The 17,500-nt window shown below is 44.6% G+C and overlaps 1 protein-coding gene across 3 annotated transcripts in view; it reads left to right on the forward strand.

The window, feature by feature from the left end:
• Positions 1 to 17,500, forward strand: part of adcyap1r1b (adenylate cyclase activating polypeptide 1b (pituitary) receptor type I) — a 39,450-nt gene that overhangs the window by 3,218 nt on the left and 18,732 nt on the right. For 2 of the 3 annotated variants that reach the window (XM_059341800.1, XM_059341801.1), the window contains exon 2: positions 12,925 to 13,037. In XM_059341800.1, coding sequence (XP_059197783.1) covers positions 12,975 to 13,037 — 63 coding nt within the window. In that variant the 5' untranslated portion in view covers positions 12,925 to 12,974. Of the gene's footprint in view, positions 1 to 12,924; positions 13,038 to 16,927; positions 17,276 to 17,500 lie in introns of those variants that run through there. The other variant, XM_059341802.1, reaches the window with a different exon arrangement.

The raw sequence follows: 17,500 nt of genomic DNA on the forward strand, positions 1-17,500 counted from the left end.
TCTAATCTAGTCTAAACGTCTAGTCTAATCTAGTCTAAACGTCTAGAGTAATCTAGTCAAATCTAGTCTAATCTAGTCTAAACTTCTAGTCTAATCTAGTCTAAACGTCTAGTCTAATCTAGTCTAATCTAGTCTAAACGTCTAGTCTAATCTAGTCTAATCTAGTCTAATGGACCAGCAGCTGGTTGTGCTGTCTGACAGTCTGAATCAGCATCATGAGTTCAGAGTCACCGAGTCACTTTATCTTTAGTTCACCAACTCTTTAACTCTTCAACTCTTCAACTCTTCAAGTCTTCAAGTCTTCAACTCTTTAACTCTTCAACTCTTCAACTCTTCAAGTCTTTAACTCTTTAACTCTTCAACTCTTCAACTCTTTAACTCTTTAACTCTTCAACTCTTCAAGTCTTCAAGTCTTCAACTCTTCAACTCTTTAACTCTTTAACTCTTTAACTCTTCAAGTTTTCAACTCTTCAAGTCTTCAACTCTTTAACTCTTTAACTCTTCAACTCTTCAACTCTTCAACTCTTCAAGTCTTCAAGTCTTTAACTCTTTAACTCTTCAACTCTTCAACTCTTTAACTCTTTAACTCTTTGGAGTTTTTGGCTAGTTTGTCCGTTTTGACTCTTTTTCATTCTGCCTGTTTATTACACTTATGTTGGTATCATGTTTTCAGCTCAACTTCACCTATATGACATTCATTTTGAGTTACTGGATCAATGTTGATCAATATTTTGAACACTTTTTGTGTTCAAAATATTGATCCATTTAAAACAAACAAAAATTACAAAAAAAATACACATAAAAAACACAAGACAACTTGTAACAAATTACAAGAAACACAAAAAATACACAGAAACACATAAAACACAAAAAAGACAGAAAAAACAAAAAAAGTTACCAAAAAATACAAAACACACACAAAAAACACCAAAAAAGTTACCAAAAACCCCCACAAAAAACACAAAAATAACACAAAAAAACATTAAACGCAAAAGATTGCATTGAAATGCTGAATGCAAACTGCAAAATAAAAAAATAAATGAATGTTTAATTTAACAGAGTTCAGCTGACAGCAGCTCCATGCTGAACGTTGTTGATGGTCATAAACATACATTATTAATCTTTGAGGAGCAGTCAGCAGTAGATGGTGATGACATGTGACTCGTGGATCATGAGAAGAGGATCTTCAGCTCCTTCTCTCTGCTTGTTGTCAACATGATCCGGTTCTCTGAAGAACAACATGAAGTGGAAGTTGAGAAGTTGATCTGCATGAGTCAATATTTAATCTCCAACATGTCAAACACAAGACAAACACACAGAACACACAGCTGCTGATTATTACTGACGAGGCCTGACAAACCTGCCTTCTTCTGTTATTATTATTATTATTATTAGGGTCTTGGGGCAATCTCCCCAGCACTGGTCCCATCCAGCAATATCTGTAGGGACCAGTGCTGCACTACTGTTATACTGTGGATTTCTTCTTCTTCCTCTTCCGGACGCAATTTCGTCCCGCTACTAGTCCTACAACTTGAAGAGTTGCAGGACAAATTATATATCAAAACGTGCGGTTTGATCGGGATCAGTGTGCTATTACTTTTCTCTACGGAATACGAATTTTTCGCGACGTAAGACATCATCGCCAGAGTGTAGAGGGAGAGAAACAACTGTGAAAAAATAAATTTGAAAACTGCGCTCCAGGCCGCAAATTCCACTCTACAGAAATAATTTATACATAGAAACGTAGGAAAATTAGTCTTCTCCCTCACAATCCTCTGGTAAAGCTGTCAGAGTTATAATTTGGGCGTAGGACGCACAGATGATCCACCAACACCACCAACAGCCTCATTGGCTCCCATATTAAAAACGCAGGGAGATTTCTGAAAAAGGGAGATGGAACAGTTTTTTTAGATCGCTCTAACAAAGCTATTTTTTCATTTTTCTGAAAAAAAAACAACCATATGTAGACGTTCAGGAAGAACTCAGGACGCTCAAAGTGAAGTCGGATCAATGATAGGTATTATGGTTTTGCCAAAAATGCTTTCTGTTCGAGGCCAGAAATTCCAGTCTGTCCACCTCTGCTGTCACTGTGCCGGAACAGGTGTCAGTTAATTCTGTTGATTGCTCTGATCTTTGATGTGATTACAGTTACACACACACACATGCGCGTAAGCGCGCACACTCCTCACACATTATGAGGGGTATTTTATGCCAGCACACTATACTTAAACGCCTAAAACACGTCGCCTGTGCCAGCATAAAGTCTGATTAATAGGCGTGCTTACAGACACGCGTACACCAGATAACATGGGTGACGGGTGAAAAGTGCCACGAGCGAACGTAGCGGACGCCTGTGTGCACGCACGTCTCAATGCACAAATAACTATTCTTGTCTACACGTGCACACATTAAGGCGTCTGAAGCGTTGGCTTTAGGACAATAACACACACGCGTGTAACGCCTATGAGGAACAAACTGAGGAAGAGGCTGTGCGCATTTACGCACGAGGTCCACTGGATCATCAGGACCTGACAGTTATTCATTTTCTATGTTCTGCAGCATATCTACACAGATCAGTGTTACACAGAGTCTCAGCCTTATATGGTATTGCTTATAAGAAAGCATAACTTATAGATGAAGAGAAAGACTATCTCGTACGTACCAGATAAACTTAAAGTTTTATTCCTTATTCCCTTTCCTATATCCCTTTCACCGTTGCTATCATAAAATATCAATTTGATATATTCGAGAGAGAGAGAGAGATTTCGTTATCAAGAAAATAAAAACGGGCCTGAAAATAATAGAAATATCCTGACAGCTCTGTGGGGGCTTGGAGTTCATCTATAAGTTCTGCTTTCTTATAAACAATCCCGTGTGAAGCTGAGACTCTGTGTAATATAGGCGTTAACGCGTGTGTGTTATTGTCCTAACGCTTCAGACACCTTAACGTGTGCACGTGTAGACTAGAATAATTATTTGTACATTGAGACGAGCGTGCACACAGGCGTCCGCTACGTTCGCTCGTGGCACGAATGACTCATCACTATTTGATTTCCACACACACTACACAGCGTGTGTCTGTACACGCACTGTACTGTGCATCTGTCTCTTGATGTTTGTTCCAGACCGTCTAGTCTTTAGTCTCTAGTCTCTGGTCTCTGGTCTCTGGTCTCTAGTCTCTAGTCTCTGAGGATGCTGATGGTATTTTAACTATCTCTTGATGTTTGTTCCAGACCGTCTAGTCTCTAGTCTCTAGTCTCTGGTCTCTGGTCTCTAGTCTCTAGTCTCTGAGGATGCTGATGGTATTTTAACTATCTCTTGATGTTTGTTCCAGACCGTCTAGTCTCTAGTCTCTGGTCTCTGGTCTCTGGTCTCTAGTCTCTGGTCTCTGGTCTCTAGTCTCTAGTCTCTGGTCTCTGGTCTCTGGTCTCTAGTCTCTGAGGATGCTGATGGTATTTTAACTATCTCTTGATGTTTGTTCCAGACCGTCTAGTCTCTAGTCTCTAGTCTCTGGTCTCTGGTCTCTAGTCTCTAGTCTCTGAGGATGCTGATGGTATTTTAACTATCTCTTGATGTTTGTTCCAGACCGTCTAGTCTCTAGTCTCTGGTCTCTGGTCTCTGGTCTCTAGTCTCTAGTCTCTGGTCTCTGGTCTCTAGTCTCTAGTCTCTGGTCTCTGGTCTCTGGTCTCTAGTCTCTGAGGATGCTGATGGTATTTTAACTATCTCTTGATGTTTGTTCCAGACCGTCTAGTCTCTAGTCTCTAGTCTCTGGTCTCTAGTCTCTGGTCTCTGGTCTCTGGTCTCTAGTCTCTGGTCTCTGGTCTCTAGTCTCTAGTCTCTGGTCTCTGGTCTCTGGTCTCTAGTCTCTAGTCTCTGGTCTCTAGTCTCTAGTCTCTAGTCTCTGGTCTCTGGTCTCTAGTCTCTAGTCTCTGGTCTCTGGTCTCTAGTCTCTGGTCTCTGGTCTCTAGTCTCTGAGGATGCTGGTGGTATTTTAACTATCTGGTCCCGTGACTGAGCCCCCAGTGGATTGTGGGAAAAGGAGCAGGGAGAAACCAGGCCAGTGTTGATCCCCTCTCTCTCCCTAAATAATGGAGTTAAGTCATGTCTGTATATTAATTCCTCCCATAATTCTTTGGGCTAAATATAGAATCTGAGACTAGAGCGACTCGCTGGCAGCCACACGGAGAACCAGCGACCCACAGACAGCAGACGGGTGTTTTAGACAAGATTAGGTTAGGGTCTGGGGGTCTAAGGGGTCTGATGGTCTGATGGTCAGAGGGTCTGGGGGTCTAAGGGGTCTGATGGTTTGATGGTCTGATGGTCTGGGGGTCTGAGGGTCTGGGGGTCTGAGGGTCTGATAGTCTGGGGGTCTGAGGGTCTGGGGGTCTGGGGGTCTGAGGGTCTGGGGGTCTGAGGGGTCTGGGGGTCTGAGGGTCTGGGGGTCTGAGGGTCTGAGGGTCTGGGGGTCTGAGGGTCTGAGGGTCTGAGGGCCTGAGGGCCTGAGGGTCTGAGGGTCTGGGGGTCTGGGGGTCTGAGGGTCTGGACAGCTGTGAAATCCTGGACATGAAGAAACTCTCTCTCTTTTCTCTCTTTTCTCTCTTTTCTCTCTTTTCTCGTCTGGTTCAGAGTTTTTATCGGTTAGTGATCATTAAGAAACATTTTCCTCCTGAGAGAAATCTTTCTCTTCCCACACACATTCTTCTTCTTCCTCTTCTTCTTCTGCTTCTTCTTCTTCTTCTTCTTCTGCTTCTTCTTCTTCTTCTTCTTCTTCTTCTTCTGCTTCTTCTTCTTCTTCTTCTTCTTCTTCTGCTTCTTCTTCTTCTTCCTCTTCTTCTTCTGCTTCTTCTCTAACTTCTTCATTTCTTCCTTTATCTTTTCTCTCTCTTGAGTATAACTCCACTTTATTTATTAGAGCTATCAAACAGCTGGAGCCGAGCCAGCGTGTGTGTGTGTGTGTGTGAGTGTGTGTGTGTGTGTGTGTGTGTGTGTGTTTAGTGGGATCAAACATGAACACACTGAGGCTGACAGTGTTGAACATGAAGCCTCTGAGACTCATTAAGCCCTGATTACACACACACACACACACACACACACACACACACACACACACACACACACACGCACACACACACACACGTGAACATATGTTTACCCTTCATAGTTCTGTGATTTCCCTGATGTTCATGAACGTGACATACACTTAGGGGCTGAGAAGCCTGTCAGTCATTGTCGTTCCCATGACGACGGGTTGTTGGGAGGGGGGCGGGGCCTGTTCATGACTGAAGTTGGTCAGCTCGTCTTGGTGTCGTCCACGGCAACAGTCGTCTGGTTGTTCATGTATAGAAACCATCTGATGGTGGTGAATATACTGAGGAACACTACAATATATTTAAATATAAACAATCACCTGCTGAGGTCGTTTCCCCAGTAAACTGTCAGTCTGCTGGTGGAGAAGCCCCCCGCCGCTCCACCGTGTTACTGTAAAAAATAATGTTAAAAGTTGACAGGAATTTCTAAATTATGACTATTATGTGTTATTATAAGCCATTTATTAAAAATACTTAAATGTAGAGTCTTCCAAAAAGGCTCAATCTGACAAATGTTAGAATAGTTTTAACAAACCAACCTTTCATCAGCCTGAACGTCCTGCTGGCTGATTCACTGTCTGGATGTTCTGAGACTAGGAAGGGGGACCCAAACTAAGTCCGGGGTCCAGGGCCACGATCCCCCGCAGAACATTTTACCCTAAAAGTCTAAATCTGGTGCCTCTCACATTCTAAAGCCACTATTCCATCTTAATCATTGCATATTTTTTATGAATTATTGTAAAGGAGAATAAGGGTTCTTATATGTTTTATTTAAGGCTCTTATTTTGACAGTCATTTGTAAATTCTGTGGTGGACTCTGCTAACACATCCATGTGTACTATAAAGCACTGGGGGAACCCTGGTTGGCGTTATGCTAGCTCCTCTGGTTCTGCAGAGGAACATCACTTCCTGTTTGGTTTGTCTCCAGCTTCTTCTGCTGAAGCTGCAGCGGCACGCTTCAAAAACACTGAAAAAGTGTCTGGTGTTGTTTTATTTTAATCTCTCTCCCCGATGTTCTCCTTTGTGCCGAGAACTGAGAACGCCGTGAAATAGATTTGTTGCAGTTGTCGTCACAGGCAACAGGAGCCTCAGAGGTCCAAAGATCACATGAACACAGAATGGGTTGATTCACTGAATCAATCAGCTGTCACACAATAATGTTGTTACGTATTCTCGTGCATCACGTGGATATATGGGAAGAAAAGATAATCTAGGGCGTATACCTGCGTGTCCCGTAGACTAAACCTCTGCTACTGTCATATACTGCATTTCTCACAGAAACACAAAAACTAAAAATGCATCAAAATCCATTTTGTTCTTAATCTTTGACATATCCAAGACTGTGATGAAACCAAAGCCCAAGCCAAAAATTATTTATGATATGGAAAATAACTACATTTTTTTGTGTTTCTTCTTTGAAAAACAGTGACATCATGCAATCAAACTGGCATTTAAAGGGTTAAAATCCTCAAAATCTTTGAATGTTTGGTAGTTTTGAGCAGGGCAGAAGTTGTTTAAGAGGTTTATGCAGAAAAAAGTAGAACAAATCTGTAAAGTTTTTATGGCATGTTTTGGAGGTTTAAAGGGTTAAATGAGAGTGGGCCAGAGGGTTAAATAAGGCTGAGATCAGTATAAATCTCACTATCAGCTGTTAAACACAGTGTGGGAGGTGCTTGTTATCTTCCATTCACCTCAGCTGAGTATTCATTTATTTATATATTTTAAAGAAAAACGGCTTTGTAGAGAGAAAAATGTGAGCCACTAGAGTTTTGGCTGTTATCAGATGAACTTAACTCACAGGAATTATTTAAAGGTTTAATATGGAACATTCCACATTTTATTTAAAGAAGTGTGAAACTTCAACTAATCTGTGTCAGAAACTAGAAACGTGGCTGAAAGCTGGACAGTTTGAGGATGGATTTACAGGATGGAGGATTTACTGTTTTTTTAACTAAAAACAAGATAATCAAACGTTGGTGCCAGCTGTTGAATTGTTAAACTGATTTTTAACATGAAACTGTTTTATTCAGCATTAAATCATGAGGCGTGTTAGTTCTGGAGACTCTGAGGATCCTTCTGATCCTGAATCTGAGACTCATCAGATTTAAATATCCAGGCCCTGTAGAAGCCCTTTTGGGTTTCTAGCTGCTATCTTGCACCTTCCCTTTGTTCTTATCTCTTTATCCTTGTCTTTTGTCTTATTATTGTGCAAAATAAAAAAAATTCAAACTTAAACTCAAACCAGCTGGACATGAAACTCACTGGTGATTTTATGGAGATCACCAGTGAAGATGGAACAAAGATTACTGATTCACATTTAGTCCTTGTTTATAATATCCTTCTCTAAACAGAGAGAGAGAGAGAGAGAGAGAGGGAGAGAGAGAGAGGTAGAGAGAGAGAGGGAGGGAGAGAGAGAGAGAGAGAGACAGAGAGAGAGAGAGAAAGAAGAGAGAGAGAGAGAGAGACAGAGAGAGACAGAGAGAGAGAGAGAGAGACAGAGAGAGAGAGAGAGAGAGAGAGAGAGGCAGAGAGAGAGAGAGAGAGAGAGAGACAGAGAGAGAGAGAGAAAGAGAGAGAGAGAGAGAGACAGAGAGAGACAGAGAGAGAGAGAGAAAGAGAGAGAGAGAGAGAGACAGAGAGAGACAGAGAGAGAGAGAGAGAGACAGAGAGAGAGAGAGAGAGAGACACAGAGAGAGAGAGAGACAGAGAGAGAGACAGAGAGAGAGAGAGAGAGAGACAGAGAGAGAGAGGGAGAGAGAGAGAGACCAACAGTATTGTGGTGTTTTCTTCAGGAATGAATTAGTGTCAGTTTGTGCTGAAAGCTTTCTGTGGCGGAGCGTCTCACTCCTTCATGTTGTGTCTTGTTTTCTTATTAATATTCAGTTCAGGACTCAAAATAAACGAGTTTCTATTGAAGTAACGTTCACATCTGAGTTAGAAACTGAATTTAAGGGATCATCTATTTACAGCAGAACAGAAGACGGAGCAGACGGAGGATCCAGGTCCACGTGGTTCACTTCAGATCCAAACTCAGCAGCTCTCAGCTGTTGCCCTGACAACGGCAGCAGGGGGCGGGGCTTGTTGCTGGCAGGTTTGGTGAAACGCCGAGCTGCCAAGATGTCCCCGAGGGACCAGGACCGACTGCTCCGTCCTGCAGAGTCAGACACAGGGACAGCTTCTGTTCTCAGGCACTTTACCAGCCAATCAGAGGACAGAACACAGGCACTTTACCAGCCAATCAGAGGACAGGACACAGGCAGTTTACCAGCCAATCAGAGGACAGAACACAGGCACTTTACCAGCCAATCAGAGGACAGAACACAGGCAGTTTACCAGCCAATCAGAGGACAGAACACAGGCAGTTTAACAGCCAATCAGAGGACAGAACACAGGCAGTTTACCAGCCAATCAGAGGACAGGACACAGGCAGTTTACCAGCCAGTCAGACGACAGGACACAGGTAGTTTACCAGCCAATCACTGGACAGAACACAGGCAGTTTACCAGCCAATCACTGGACAGAACACAGGCAGTTTACCAGCCAATCACTGGACAGAACACAGGCAGTTTACCAGCCAATCAGAGGACAGAACACAGGCACTTTACCAGCCAATCAGAGGACAGGACACAGGCAGTTTACCAGCCAATCAGAGGACAGAACACAGGCAGTTTACCAGCCAATCAGACGACAGGACACAGGTAGTTTACCAGCCAATCACTGGACAGAACACAGGTAGTTTACCAGCCAATCACTGGACAGAACACAGGTAGTTTACCAGCCAATCACTGGACAGAACACAGGCAGATTACCAGCCAATCACTGGACAGAACACAGGTAGTTCACCAGCCAATCACTGGACAGAACACAGGTAGTTTACCAGCCAATCACTGGACAGAACACAGGTAGTTTACCAGCCAATCACTGGACAGAACACAGACAGTTTACCAGCCAATCAGACGACAGGACACAGACAGTTTACCAGCCAATCACTGGACAGAACACAGGTAGTTTACCAGCCAATCACTGGACAGAACACAGGCAGATTACCAGCCAATCACTGGACAGAACACAGGTAGTTTACCAGCCAATCACTGGACAGAACACAGGTAGTTTACCAGCCAATCACTGGACAGAACACAGGTAGTTTACCAGCCAATCACTGGACAGAACACATGTAGTTTACCAGCCAATCACTGGACAGAACACAGGTAGTTTACCAGCCAATCACTGGACAGAACACAGGTAGTTTACCAGCCAATCACTGGACAGAACACAGGTAGTTTACCAGCCAATCACTGGACAGAACACAGACCAGTTTACCAGCCAATCAGACGACAGGACACAGACAGTTTACCAGCCAATCACTGGACAGAACACAGGTAGTTTGCCAGCCAATCAGAGGACAGAACACAGGTAGTTTACCAGCCAATCACTGGACAGAACACAGGTAGTTTGCCAGCCAATCACTGGACAGAACACAGGCAGTTTGCCAGCCAATCAGAGGACAGAACACAGGTAGTTTGCCAGCCAATCAGAGGACAGGACACAGGTAGTTTACCAGCCAGATCTGACTATATCCGTCAGTTGGTAATGGTAAACAAGAGAAACCCCAAAGTGTTGTTCGACACTATAAATTGTCTTGTCTATCCAACTGCTCCAGTTGTCCCTGTTTGCTGTGATGCTGATAGCAATGATTTTTTAAGATTTTTCATAAACAAAATTAAGACAATTAAGGATCAGATCCCTGTTGTGCGATTCTCCAGCGTGTGGTCCTCGTTTGAGTCTGTGACCCTTGATGATATTTCTGCACTAGTGACTAAAATGAAGCCCTCCTCTTGCTCATCCGATGTCCTTCCTTGGAGGCTTTTTGGTTCTGTGTTTACTGTAATTGGCCCCTGGGATACTAAAATGGTGAATCTCTCTCTCTCCACTGGTGTGTTTCCCAGTGCTTTTAAACATGCTATAGTGGAGCCTCTACTCAAAAAAGTAGACTTAGACCCGACAGACCTAAAAAAATTTCAGGCCTATTTCCAAGCTCCCGTTCTTGTCTAAAGTCTTAGAGAAGGTGGTCTCTGAACAGTTGTCATCTATTCTGGATCAAAATAACATCCATGAGACATTCCAGTCTGGGTTCCGCAAACTCCACTCTACGGAAACAGCTTTACTGAAAGTGTCCAGCGACAGTATGATGTCTGCTGACTCTGGTAAATGTTCTGTTTTAGTTCTCCTGGATCTGTCCTGAGCCTTTGACATAGTTGATCACAGCATCCTGCTGAGAAGATTGAGGGACCTAGTAGGACTGTCAGGGCTGGTTCTAAATTGGTTCTCCTCCTATTTAACTGGTCGTAGTTTTAGTGTCTCAGCCAACCAAATAAGGTCTGATCCAGCGGACCTGTTATGTGGTGTCCCCCAAGGTTCTGTTTTGGGCCCTGTGTTATTTCTGCTGTATTTGATCCCCTTGGGTAAGGTCATCCAAAGGTTTAGCAATGTTTCTTTCCACCTGTTTGCCGATGATATACAGCTTTACTGTTCCTTTAAGCCTACGGAGGTCCAGAAGCTTGACTCCTTAGTCCAGTGCTTAGTGGAAGTGAAACAATGGCTGTGTGAAAATTCTTTACAGTTAAATCCAGATAAAACTGAAACCCTTGTTATTGCCCCGGAGGACTTAATTCCAGAAATAAACAAGTACTTGGGTGATTTAAGCCAGTCAGCTAAACCCACCCTGAGAAATCTGGTCGTCATCTTTGACAAAGACATGTCCTTAGTGCAGCATTGTAAACAGCTGTTGAGAAATTGCTTCTTTCAATTGAGAAAAATCTCCAAGCTCAGGAAAATGGTGTCACATAATGACTTAGAGCTCATTATTCATGCATTTGTGTCTTCTCGGCTAGACTACTGCAATAGTTTGTTTTAATGTCTAAACAAAAATGAGCTGTCGCGTCTGCAATTAGTTCAGAACTCTGCAGCGAGAATTCTGACCCGCACACATAGGAGGACCCACATATCCCCTGTTCTTAAAGCCTTACATTGGCTCCCTGTCTCCTTTAGAATACATTTTAAAATCCTGGTCACAGGGGTTACTCACCCTGTGAAGAGGGGTTACTCCCCCTGTGAAGAGGGGTTACTCACCCTGTGAAGAGGGGTTACTCCCCCTGTGTAGAGGGGTTACTCCCCCTGTGAAGAGGGGTTACTCACCCTGTGTAGAGGGGTTACTCCCCCTGTGAAGAGGGGTTACTCCCCCTGTGTAGAGGGGTTACTCCCCCTGTGAAGAGGGGTTACTCACCCTGTGAAGAGGGGTTACTCCCCCTGTGAAGAGGGGTTATTCACCCTGTGAAGAGGGGTTACTCACCCTGTGTAGAGGGGTTACTCCCCCTGTGAAGAGGGGTTACTCACCCTGTGTAGAGGGGTTACTCACCCTGTGAAGAGGGGTTACTCACCCTGTGTAGAGGGGTTACTCACCTTGTGAAGAGGGGTTACTCACCCTGTGAAGAGGGGTTACTCCCCCTGTGAAGAGGGGTTACTCACCCTGTGTAGAGGGGTTACTCACCCTGTGAAGAGGGGTTATTCACCCTGTGTAGAGGGGTTACTCACCCTGTGAAGAGGGGTTACTCACCCTGTGTAGAGGGGTTACTCCTCCTGTGTAGAGGGGTTACTCACCCTGTGTAGAGGGGTTACTCCTCCTGTGTAGAGGGGTTACTCACCCTGTGAAGAGGGGTTACTCACCCTGTGTAGAGGGGTTACTCACCCTGTGAAGAGGAGTTACTCACCCTGTGAAGAGGGGTTACTCACCCTGTGTAGAGAGGTTACTCACCCTGTGAAGAGGGGTTACTCACCCTGTTTAGAGAGGTTACTCACCCTGTGTAGAGGGGTTACTCACCCTGTGTAGAGGGGTTACTCCTCCTGTGTAGAGGGGTTACTCACCCTGTGAAGAGGGGTTACTCACCCTGTGTAGAGGGGTTACTCACCCTGTGAAGAGGGGTTATTCACCCTGTGTAGAGGGGTTACTCACCCTGTGAAGAGGGGTTACTCACCCTGTGTAGAGGGGTTACTCACTCATTTTTAGTTACAAAAAGATACATGTTGTTAAAATAAGCACATGAAGCTATGGCCAGTAGGTAAATTAAACTAAAAACAAGATAATTAAGATACTATTGATAGATAGAAGAAGAAAATACTTGGTGAGCTCCATGTTTTTTGCAGTGCAGAACCTTCTTCATGGATTTCTGTTGAATTCAATGAGAAATATATGCTGAGGGCTGAGCAACAAGGGACTCATTTTTGGTGTTGATCCAGGAATGCTGAAAGGATTTATTAGTTTTTCTTCTCATGAACTCTTGCACTGACATAATAATTATTATTATTATACAAACCATTGGAGGAGAAAAGTTTGTGTGTTTCCAGCTGGTGTCTGTCTGCAACATTTACAGTTTCTTACTGTTTCTCTGACTCTTTTTTCTGTTTTTCTGTCTCATTTTTTCTGTTTTTCTGACTCTTTTTTTTTTCTGTCTCATTTTTTCTGCTTTTCTGACTTGAAGAGTCAATTTATTATTTTAAGTGTTCAACATGCTTATTTCTAGATTTAATAATCTTAATTTAACAAATCTTGTCAAGGCAAATTATGCATGCAGCAAGATCATTTCCCTCAGATTTAGTGTTTTTATCTGGTTTTTAGACCTTTTTTACAGTGTGATGACTGTTTTATGAATGAGAAGCGTTTGTTTCTCATCAGAAGGAACTTAACGTGATACAAATGGACATTTAATGGTCGTTTTCTAAACTTGTGCTCTCCAGTTTGTCCTCCAGAGATACAGATTGTGTGATGTAATGTGTGTTTTAGATCCCGAGGTGAGCTGACGTCCTGCTGCCTTCGTCTGCTGGAGAAACAAGATGTCTGCTGCTACCGCCAGGCCGCTGCTCCTCCTCCTCCTCCTCTTCCTCCTCTCTCCCTCAGTAAGATCATTTCACTCTTTTCTTTCTTTTAACCCTCTGGAGTCTCCAGAAGATCCTGATCCAGACTTGTTGACTCCATCCAGACTAGTGAATACAGGCAGGATGAAAGGAGTCAGACATGGAGGAAATAGACCAAAACTACAGAGAGTTCAAGGTGAACATGACTAGATGGAGCCAACAGGTGAACATGACTAGATGGAGCCAACAGGTGAACATGACTAGATGGAGCCAACAGGTGACTAGATGGAGCCAACAGGTGACTAGATGGAGCCAACAGGTGAACATGACTAGATGGAGCCAAAAGGTGACTAGATGGAGCCAACAGGTGACTAGATGGAGCCAACAGGTGAACATGACTAGATGGAGCCAACAGGTGACTAGATGGAGCCAAAAGGTGACTAGATGGAGCCAAAAGGTGACTAGATGGAGCCAACAGGTGACTAGATGGAGCCAACAGGTGAACATGACTAGATGGAGCCAACAGGTGACTAGATGGAGCCAACAGGTGAACATGACTAGATGGAGCCAACAGGTGACTAGATGGAGCCAAAAGGTGACTAGATGGAGCCAACAGGTGACTAGATGGAGCCAACAGGTGACTAGATGGAGCCAACAGGTGAACATGACTAGATGGAGCCAACAGGTGACTAGATGGAGCCAACAGGTGAACATGACTAGATGGAGCCAACAGTAGACTAGATGGAGCCAACAGGTGAACATGACTAGATGGAGCCAACAGGTGACTAGATGGAGCCAACAGGTGAACATGACTAGATGGAGCCAACAGGTGACTAGATGGAGCCAACAGGTGACTAGATGGAGCCAACAGATGAATAGATGGAGCCAAAAGGTGACTAGATGGAGCCAACAGGTGACTAGATGGAGCCAACAGGTGAACATGACTAGATGGAGCCAACAGGTGAACATGACTAGATGGAGCCAACAGGTGACTAGATGGAGCCAACAGGTGAACATGACTAGATGGAGCCAAAAGGTGACTAGATGGAGCCAACAGGTGACTAGATGGAGCCAACAGGTGAACATGACTAGATGGAGCCAACAGGTGACTAGATGGAGCCAAAAGGTGACTAGATGGAGCCAAAAGGTGACTAGATGGAGCCAACAGGTGACTAGATGGAGCCAAAAGGTGACTAGATGGAGCCAACAGGTGACTAGATGGAGCCAACAGGTGAACATGACTAGATGGAGCCAACAGGTGACTAGATGGAGCCAACAGGTGAACATGACTAGATGGAGCCAACAGGTGACTAGATGGAGCCAAAAGGTGACTAGATGGAGCCAACAGGTGACTAGATGGAGCCAACAGGTGACTAGATGGAGCCAACAGGTGAACATGACTAGATGGAGCCAACAGGTGACTAGATGGAGCCAACAGGTGAACATGACTAGATGGAGCCAACAGTAGACTAGATGGAGCCAACAGGTGAACATGACTAGATGGAGCCAACAGGTGACTAGATGGAGCCAACAGGTGAACATGACTAGATGGAGCCAACAGGTGACTAGATGGAGCCAACAGGTGAACATGACTAGATGGAGCCAATAGATGACTAGATGGAGCCAAAAGGTGACTAGATGGAGCCAACAGGTGACTAGATGGAGCCAACAGATGAATAGATGGAGCCAAAAGGTGACTAGATGGAGCCAACAGGTGACTAGATGGAGCCAACAGGTGACTAGATGGAGCCAACAGGTGACTAGATGGAGCCAAAAGGTGACTAGATGGAGCCAACAGGTGACTAGATGGAGCCAACAGGTGACTAGATGGAGCCAAAAGGTGACTAGATGGAGCCAACAGGTGACTAGATGGAGCCAACAGGTGAACATGACTAGATGGAGCCAACAGGTGACTAGATGGAGCCAACAGGTGACTAGATGGAGCCAACAGGTGACTAGATGGAGCCAAAAGGTGACTAGATGGAGCCAACAGGTGACTAGATGGAGCCAACAGGTGACTAGATGGAGCCAACAGGTGAACATGACTAGATGGAGCCAACAGGTGACTAGATGGAGCAAACAGGTGACTAGATGGAGCCAACAGGTGAACATGACTAGATGGAGCCAACAGGTGACTAGATGGAGCCAACAGGTGACTAGATGGAGCCAACAGGTGAACATGACTAGATGGAGCCAACAGGTGACTAGATGGAGCCAACAGGTGAACATGACTAGATGGAGCCAACAGTGAATAGATGGAGCCAACAGGTGACTAGATGGAGCCAACAGGTGACTAGATGGAGCCAACAGGTGACTAGATGGAGCCAACAGGTGAACATGACTAGATGGAGCCAAAAGGTGACTAGATGGAGCCAACAGGTGACTAGATGGAGCCAACAGGTGAACATGACTAGATGGAGCCAACAGGTGACTAGATGGAGCCAACAGGTGACTAGATGGAGCCAACAGGTGACTAGATGGAGCCAAAAGGTGACTAGATGGAGCCAACAGGTGACTAGATGGAGCCAACAGGTGAACATGACTAGATGGAGCCAACAGGTGACTAGATGGAGCCAACAGGTGACTAGATGGAGCCAACAGGTGAACATGACTAGATGGAGCCAACAGATGACTAGATGGAGCCAAAAGGTGACTAGATGGAGCCAACAGGTGACTAGATGGAGCCAACAGATGAATAGATGGAGCCAAAAGGTGACTAGATGGAGCCAACAGGTGACTAGATGGAGCCAACAGGTGACTAGATGGATCCAAAAGGTGACTAGATGGAGCCAACAGGTGACTAGATGGAGCCAACAGGTGAACATGACTAGATGGAGCCAACAGGTGACTAGATGGAGCCAACAGGTGACTAGATGGAGCCAAAAGGTGACTAGATGGAGCCAACAGGTGACTAGATGGAGCCAACAGGTGACTAGATGGAGCCAACAGGTGAACATGACTAGATGGAGCCAACAGGTGACTAGATGGAGCCAACAGGTGAACATGACTAGATGGAGCCAACAGGTGACTAGATGGAGCCAACAGGTGACTAGATGGAGCCAACAGGTGAACATGACTAGATGGAGCCAACAGGTGACTAGATGGAGCCAACAGGTGACTAGATGGAGCCAACAGGTGAACATGACTAGATGGAGCCAACAGGTGACTAGATGGAGCCAACAGGTGACTAGATGGAGCCAACAGGTGACTAGATGGAGCCAACAGGTGAACATGACTAGATGGAGCCAACAGTGAATAGATGGAGCCAACAGGTGACTAGATGGCACCAACAGGTGACTAGATGGAGCCAACAGGTGACTAGATGGAGCCAACAGGTGACTAGATGGAGCCAACAGGTGACTAGATGGAGCCAACAGGTGACTAGATGGAGCCAACAGGTGAACATGACTAGATGGAGCCAACAGGTGACTAGATGGAGCCAACAGGTGAACATGACTAGATGGAGCCAACAGGTGACTAGATGGAGCCAACAGGTGACTAGATGGAGCCAACAGGTGAACATGACTAGATGGAGCCAACAGGTGACTAGATGGAGCCAACAGGTGAACATGACTAGATGGAGCCAACAGGTGACTAGATGGAGCCAACAGGTGACTAGATGGAGCCAACAGGTGAACATGACTAGATGGAGCCAACAGGTGACTAGATGGAGCCAACAGGTGACTAGATGGAGCCAACAGGTGAACATGACTAGATGGAGCCAACAGGTGACTAGATGGAGCCAACAGGTGACTAGATGGAGCCAACAGGTGACTAGATGGAGCCAACAGGTGAACATGACTAGATGGAGCCAACAGTGAATAGATGGAGCCAACAGGTGACTAGATGGCACCAACAGGTGACTAGATGGAGCCAACAGGTGACTAGATGGAGCCAACAGGTGACTAGATGGAGCCAACAGGTGACTAGATGGAGCCAACAGGTGTTGATGCTGATCCTGCTGAGAGTTACAGTCACCATATCAATAATTCAGTGATCAGGATTCATTCTCATCTTTTATTCATCTTTCATCGGTTGTTCCTGCTGTTGAATCTGAGGAAGACGAGCTTCTTACTGCTGCTACACTGTAAAAAATGTCTGGAGATTTTAGGGTGAAAAACTGCTAAACCACGACAGTAAAAGACGTAAAATGATAAATGAGATAATTCAGTTTCAGTAACAATGAAACACTGTAAATGTTTATTTCTACACTCTGGTGATGACATCACACACTCTGATACGAACATACCCCATACCCATTATAATCTCAGAATTTCTCCAAAAATGATCATGGTCATTGAACAGGGATTGATAAAAAACTATATGACCTATCGAAACGTGGATTAATACACGATACACAAGACTTGTGTCTACTGTTTAAAGTTTAAATGGAGTCTCTAGGTGAAATTATGCGGAGAAGTAGACGTTTAAAAATCTCCAATTATTGTTCTTTTTCCTTCAATTTTTGTCGCCCGTCCCATTCACTTCAATGCAGAATTTTGGGC

The sequence above is a fragment of the Centropristis striata genome, chromosome 9, assembly GCF_030273125.1.
Source record: "Centropristis striata isolate RG_2023a ecotype Rhode Island chromosome 9, C.striata_1.0, whole genome shotgun sequence".
In the NCBI taxonomy this organism is placed as follows: domain Eukaryota; kingdom Metazoa; phylum Chordata; class Actinopteri; order Perciformes; family Serranidae; genus Centropristis; species Centropristis striata.